This window comes from Haemaphysalis longicornis, unplaced genomic scaffold (assembly GCF_048455015.1).
Source record: "Haemaphysalis longicornis isolate Haplotype H1 unplaced genomic scaffold, Haemaphysalis longicornis Haplotype H1 scaffold_2, whole genome shotgun sequence".
Classification (NCBI taxonomy): Eukaryota; Metazoa; Arthropoda; class Arachnida; order Ixodida; family Ixodidae; genus Haemaphysalis; species Haemaphysalis longicornis.
This window is the reverse complement of record NW_027526295.1, coordinates 84,772,251-84,779,432: the sequence shown is the minus strand read 5'-3', so window position 1 is coordinate 84,779,432 and position 7,182 is coordinate 84,772,251. Positions and strand designations below refer to the sequence as shown.

The 7,182-nt window shown below is 45.6% G+C and overlaps 1 protein-coding gene across 1 annotated transcript; it reads right to left on the bottom strand.

The window, feature by feature from the left end:
* Positions 1 to 249: 249 nt before the first annotated feature.
* LOC144167218 (cuticle protein 10.9-like) lies at positions 250 to 3,246 on the bottom strand. Its single transcript, XM_077696560.1, has 3 exons — positions 3,122 to 3,246; positions 1,982 to 2,098; positions 250 to 645 (listed from the first exon to the last, which is right to left on the bottom strand). Exons 1-3 carry the CDS (start codon positions 3,131 to 3,133, stop codon positions 307 to 309), a joined length of 468 nt encoding a protein of 155 aa, XP_077552686.1. The 5' UTR covers positions 3,134 to 3,246; the 3' UTR covers positions 250 to 306.
* Between the last annotated feature and the right edge of the window lie 3,936 nt (positions 3,247 to 7,182).

Here is a 7,182-nt window from a genome sequence, read left to right as displayed (position 1 = left end):
CCTTTAGAAGGTCATCACACCTGTAGACGCTCGCAGCCCTCGGCATGTAATCGGGCTTCCATAGCGACTACGCGTGCCTAGGTAATATGCTTGATTTATTATCCTCCTACTCGATCGTATAGTAGCAGCAATGTAAAAAAATACAGTAACCACCTTGTGCAACAACGGTCATCATTTCTTTTATTTTCCCAACTCCCTTGGGGTTACACGATCACATACTTTTGATGAGGCTCTATTGACATGAATCACAGCACCGTGTAGCGTTCAACACCAAGCACGACAGTGTTCTCACATGCGGCCGCATGTCTATCCAGCCCAGGGTCCACCGGCACCACCCGCTGCAGGCCTGGACCCCGTGTAACGTCCAGGCGCCACTTTGCCCGCCCCGGCTCCCGCTGCAACGGGCTTAGCGTTGAACACGGCGTCCGCGCTGGAACCTGGTGCGGTGCCAGGCTCATTGGTGTCGATCGTGGCCCGGAACCCGTTAGCATCGGCTACGTATGTCACTGTGCGGTATATGCCGTTGGCGTCACGGTAGCCGTACGAGCCGGTCTTGGCGTTACTTGCATCTCCCTGCTCCTTGTGGAAAAGTTGGGTGCCGAACTCGTCCGTGGTGTCGTAGCCGAAGCTGTAAGGCTGCGGAGGCTGATGGAACAAGAGAGAAATTACCGAAAAGTTGATTTTCTTTCGAAATTTTCATGCGCTACAGTAAATGAGTGCAAAGGGGTGAAAGTGTTTTAGGCGGTCCGTATTTCTGCAATCCATGCCGAATCAGCCTCAATATTGCGTATCCTTGTGGTACCACCATAAAGCCTGCAGTACCTGCCGCATGCTGGGAGCAGACGGTGTCTTCAAGAGCAGCTAGTTGAAGCATGGTATCAGCGTTTATTTTATTGTAATGAGGTTGTAAAAGCGCGAACATCTGTTTGTTTGAACATCTGTTTGTTTTTATAAATAACAGGTGTTATATCACCCGTCATCTTACGCACCACGCGGAGCTATTAAACAAAAGCCAGGCTTGCAGATGGCTATGCTTCGTCTCAGAGATAAATGGCTGTGCGTCCCAGAGTGCTCGTTAAGAGTTTTTCAACCTATCAAAATTCAAAAGCGGGCGACGTTTCAGATACGCTGACGTTTTTGCTAGTATCGAGAGATGGCGGTAGTAAAATATATGTTCTGTAGAAGTGCCGCGAGAGGATACAAGAAGGGTTCGATATAGCACTACACACAAGGAAGCTGTGTAACTCGTCCCCCGGTGCGAGTTACAGCACGTCTCATTGCGAGTGGCTATTTCGAGAAGCGTGAATCAACATTCGCTTGTTTTTTTCAAGTTGTTTAAAAGTCATTTTAATGCATCTTTTATGTTAACGCTTTCATTTCCAGTACAATCACTACAAAAGTGCTTTTGGGATGGGGCGCCAATGATAAGCACACCGTTATATTGGAGCTTTAAAACGCAACCTGTAACAAAATGTGTTAAAATAACGCGTATAATAAACTTCATCGTGACGTAACTTTTACTTCATTGGGTAAACATCGCGCGATGTCACATGGTCCCAATTTTTTAGGCTCAAAAATGTAAGAAAAGCAAGATAACATAACAGTTTGTATGCCATTAAATGTACTTCTCATTTAATTGAACCAAAATAACTACTTCAATTCATAAAAAATGAATGAACGCCACAACATAAAACTTTTACACCTTACGGCAGCTAGTCTATCTCGTATCAACCCTGTCGTCGTCTGTTAACGAGCGTCCATTTGTAAATAAATTGATGGGAGCGTTAGACATCCCACTCGTTGCTAGTTCCTACGGGTGTTGCTGCTTGCGCTATATTGATGGCCGCTGTTTACGATGTCGTTGGTGAAACAGCCACTCATTTGCAAGTGCTGTTACTCTACAGCGAATTGCTACCGCCACGCCAGCAACCACATCTCGGTGACGTCAAGTTTCTAAAGAAGATTACAGAAAAGTACTTACACCAGACGCACCACCACCACCCGCACTATATCCTCCACTCTGGAAGCCGCCGCCGCCACCACCACCGAAGCGGTTCTCGGAGAGGGCGCAAGCGATGGCGCTGACGAGGATGACGGCCTGCATGATGAAGGGCAAAAATACGTTTAGCACAACTTTCACTTGCACTATAGACAGTGCTTTAAAAGGCAGGGCTTTTACGAGGGACATTAAAAGACAGATTAAAAGGCTACTTTTGGGAAGCTCTACTCCGAGATAAGTTCTGTTTTATCTAGAGGAAGAGATGCCGTCATAAGTACTTGGGACAAGGTTTTGAAAATTTCGCCAAATATTTGTCTTAGTGGCTTTATGATAGCCATTACCGATTTAGAGGAAGCCTTTTCTATTAAGAAGGACTCCTTTAAGCCCACGCCAATGCAGCCAGACAGTTTCCAGAGAACAAATTCCTATAAATTTACGAGACCCTGTTTTAATTACTTTTAAAGGCACCTATACATGAACACTTTCGCCTTTCTGTTGCCACGAAAGGCCACTGTAATTTTTTTGCGCACCCCGACAGCTAACTATTACTTTTTATATCACTGAAATCTGCAGAGTAGCATGATCAAGTACTCCCCGAGAGTGATGTAGCAGGAGTCTTTTGTCATTCTCTTAAAACAAGTGACCCTGCTGTTCGGCATTCCTTTTTGCGTGCACTGTTGTAGCAGCTGAGAAGTTTGTTCTTAACGGTAACTCAAAAATTTAGAAGTGATCCTCGCTATAATTGGAATACCAGTCGAGAGGAAAACTGTATACGTACAAAGACACCTGTAACATTATACCTAACAGGATAACTATCTGCAGAGGGCTGATTATGGAAGTAACGTTTGATGTTGACTAAGGAAATGGTATCCCTTTCTTGGGTCAGCTGTACTCGACGTTTTAGACCCTGCCGATGAATCTTTGCTACATGAAAATGAGGGAAATAATCTGTTCCGCTCAGAAACAAAAGGGCACCCTTTTTGTCCCTAGTGTCATTGGTCATTCAATGTTCGATCTTTAGTGATCAATCTTGCACCGATATTTGCACGGATAAACAAGCGCTCACTAGGAATTTCAGAACATCGTTTTCCGTTGAGGTGGCCGCCTGCGCATCAACCTTACCTTGGCGATCATATCCACAGTAACTGTGTACGGACGCTGCGTTTCACTCAACTCGCGCTGAGCTTTGACAAGTGTGTGTGTGTTGGGGCTTCCGCTGCTGTCCACTTATATACGGGTGACCTGGCTGGACGCTGCGTCAGTGGTCGGAATTAAAGGGGAAAGGGCTCGGATTTCTCTTTTTGCCGCGCGACGCGGTCAAAGAGGGCGAACGGCATTATCGTCGGAATGATGCACCGGGGAGGCGTCTTGGTTTTGTGCGCTCACTGTTTGCTTTCTCTTCGCGCTGCTGCTGCGGCGGCCCCGCGCGCTTTCATCTCCTACGCGAAAACTAGGAAGGGCGTACTGTGACACCGCCTCTGGCATCCGGTAATGACGAACAGGGGAGCTGAAAGGCCCCGGGCTATTCTCAAAAGACGCGCGCGGCCTGGAAAGTCGGGGCACTTGGACATGTGCGGCCGCTTGGAGTGGAAGCGAGGAATTTGTGGATTTTACTAGTACAGTCTCTATATATATCTATGAAATAAAACCTTGAACAAGCAGGCCGCAATAGCCCTGCACCAAAGGAAGTGTCTTCATCATGGCCTCTTGTCAACAGTCCTGTTGTCCAAACTTGTTTACGGTAGCTTAAATCGTTGACCATCGCTCATTGTTTCTTTTGATTATATATATATATATATATATATATATATATATATATATATATAGTGAAGCAGAACACAGTCGCCCAGATAGCCGAATTGGTAAGGCATTCGAGATCTAATCGAAAGGCGTGGGTTCGGTCCCCACTCTGGGCGCGTGTTTTTCTTTCTTTCTTTCTTACGTAATTAATAAAAAAAAATGTAACGTCAATAACGGTAAAAAAAAATCTAACCACTCCCCTATGCCTTCTTTGGCGTTGTAGACTGCCGGCATTTCTTTCTATATATATATATATATATATGTGTGTGTGTGTGTGTGTGTGTGTGTGTGTCTGGGTGTGTTTGTGTGTGGGTAAGTGGTGGGAGGGTGGATGCGAGGTACGACACTCGTTTCAAAAACGTCCGACTGTTTGGACTATTTATTCTGCATACGTACATACATACATACATACATAATGTACACACATACATACTGTAGATACATACGTACATACATACATACATACATACATACCAACATACGTACATACATACATACATACATACATACATACATACATACATACATACATACATACATACATACATACATACATACATACATACATACATACATGCACACATACATACACTTAGTTTCACGCGCTGTTCTGCTTTATGCGAATGGCCTGACCAAGAGTAGAAAACACTTTAAAACCGTTCTTTGGCCCACCACCAGTGAATATTATGCATTTTATTTCTAGCGAAATAAAACCACTTGGGATCAAAGCGCGTCATGTTGGGACGTAAGATGGCAAAGCTGAGATGATGTTGTTGAGCACATATATATATTGCTAATAAAATGTGGTGTGTTAGTTCACATTCGAAATAAGCTGCATAGGCGGACGCAGCCCAACGCTGAATTCACCTGGAAAAAAAGAGGCTATTTCTTTTTTCATTTATCCGCGAAAAGTTATTCATGTGTGACTTATCTTCTTGAATGAACTCGTTCCTCTGGGTGCGCTCTAAATTGCGCAGGGGAAAAACATCAGATCCAGTATTACCCAATTGCATTTCATGGCCCCTATATCATTTATTCCCCATACAGGGCATTTCTCTGACACCTGGCTTATTCCGCATCCGCCCCAGATCGAGTAGCGAAAGTCTTCTCAAACCTTACACAATGCTCGGGGATAAACTATGGTTGTCAGGGTTGGCACATTAAGGCATACGGTATTTTGAGGCATGGGGTATTTTTGTGCGACAGCCGAGGGATGTAACGTACATTAAATGTACCGTAGTACAACGTAACTTATGGAAAGTTTCTCGATAAGCGCCCTGTAAAAAACTTGCATTTACAGTTCCCGCATACCAATATTATAAGAAAGGCTGGTAAAGAGAAGAATATTGTAAACTAGCAGAAGTGCAGCATGTAGAAAGAAAAATGTGCGGCTGACGTAAAGTGACATGACCACCTCAATAGCGAGATGGACGGTTTGATAATGCGTGGGCGTATAAATAACTTTCATTTGTTTATGCGCAATCCACCTCGATCTGCAAAGCTCTTCAATCGTTGCGGTATCTTATTCCAACTTGTTTTTTTTTTTCATTTCTCCAGAGAAAGTGACAAATGAATCCAGCCTGCCCAACACTAAAAAGGAACCAGAAACCGCCACACGGAGGTGCGTCGCCTCGAAGCGAAACAGAAGACAAAATGCGGAAGCTGCATTACAGACCGCTCGGGAAAGGGGTGTGGAGATATAAGAGAGGGGGCTGTAATTAAAACTGCCCTTGGCACTGGAAGCGCACTTGGCGTCAGACGTGCTTGTGGTTGCGAGCACAAGGTTGTTTCTCTCCTTTTCTTTTCCGGCTTCCTCGCGCTCCAGTTGCACTCTTAGGGTCGTATTTAGGCCAGACTAAATGAAGATCGCGGCTTTATACTGTCTTCCCAGAGAAGGTCGTTTTGAGGCTAAGGGCCTAGTTGCTGTTGTGCGAAAAAATGTCATTGTTGCTGCGATTATTGTCTGGTAGAGAAGTGGCCTTCCCCGGCTAACAGCACATCAGAGTTCGAATGGACATTGAAGCTTGGTCCCCCAAGCAGGAGCCCAATGTGTTCCCAACAGTGATACTACGCTTCCTCGTGGGAACAAGCCCAAACATTTTTGGGCCCACATGGCGGCATCAACTTCTTCGATTGGAATACGGTTTCCATTCGTTTATGAAACTGCTAGGTGAGTTCCGCTTTTCGGCCTCAGTAGCCTCAGGATTTGTAATGAATGTCCCGGGTTGGAGTCCCAGCAACGCGTATATTTTCCCCAAGATCTGCGATTTTATTTGCTGCGCAAAATTTCCTCTTAACTCAACTGTGTTCATTCGCTTCGTAATTAAAAAATGGTTTGGCATTCCTTAGAACGGTATATGGTGGATCACACGGCATGTTAAAGCGTTTAAATAACGCTATGCATCGAACCGTAAGTGTCGGACTTGTGGATGTTTTACTAAGCGAACAGTGCAAGCTCGGTTTGACGGTACTGGCACATTTTTCTTTGTTATTACATCCCCCGAAAAAAATACATCCCTGCTTTTCGGCAGCTGTTTAAAAAAATGGCAGTTTCGCGCCGGAAATTACGAACTTGCAGCTAGTGTTAGTTATATGCTTGGCACTAGCGATGTCCTTTAAGCGTGGTCATGGGCCATGCCTGCAGAGGTGGGTATGCGTCTGAGCGCAGATCTTACCCATATTCAGAGCATGCCTTTTATTTGGAAAGCAATATTAGCCTAGTCCAGCGCGTTTTAGTGTGCGTGAAAGTTTTACCTTGAAGCGATACGACATGACTGACAGAAGCCGTGGCGCTGGCGACTACGCCACCTGTCGGCTAGTTAAAAAAGTACGAGGAGTGACTGGCTCACGACGCCGAAAGAGACACGTCAGTTGACGACGAATGTTTGAGGCGTGAAGACGCGCTCCCCGAAAACAGATTATGTAATCTGCTACCCCCGCTGTACCGAAAGTCGCTTTCAGCGTCGGACCATCCTGCAGATGTCGCTCGGATTGCGAAGGAGTTGAAGTGGAAACGTGCGTACGAGCGTGCATAGCGGCAGACTGAAACGAGTGAAGAAAGGGAACTTTGGGGGGCAGAGCGTCGGCAGAAGGATGCATGAAGACGACAGCTATTGCCTTCGACTTCAACGAGATGACGACTTTGGAAACTGACAAAACGAGGGTTCGGAGTGCTTGCAGTACGGAACGTTCGACTAGCCATATCGTTCGGCTGGCAAACTGTGCTTCGGCTGCTTTCGCTTGCACAACCGGTCCTAGCCGAGCTAACCCGCTGCCATTTTTTTCAATCAGTTTCCTATATGGATATATGCCATGTATGCGGCCAAGTGAAAGGCGCAAGAAATCTCCTGTGTGCATTTGAAACGACGATCCCGCTTCACTTG

Bases quoted from the DNA above. Each gene is read 5' to 3' on its own strand.
- LOC144167218 (XM_077696560.1), bottom strand. The intron at 646-1,981 runs GTAAGTACTTTT...TTGTTCCATCAG, and splicing joins GTGGTGGTGGTGCGTCTGGT to CCTCCGCAGCCTTACAGCTT.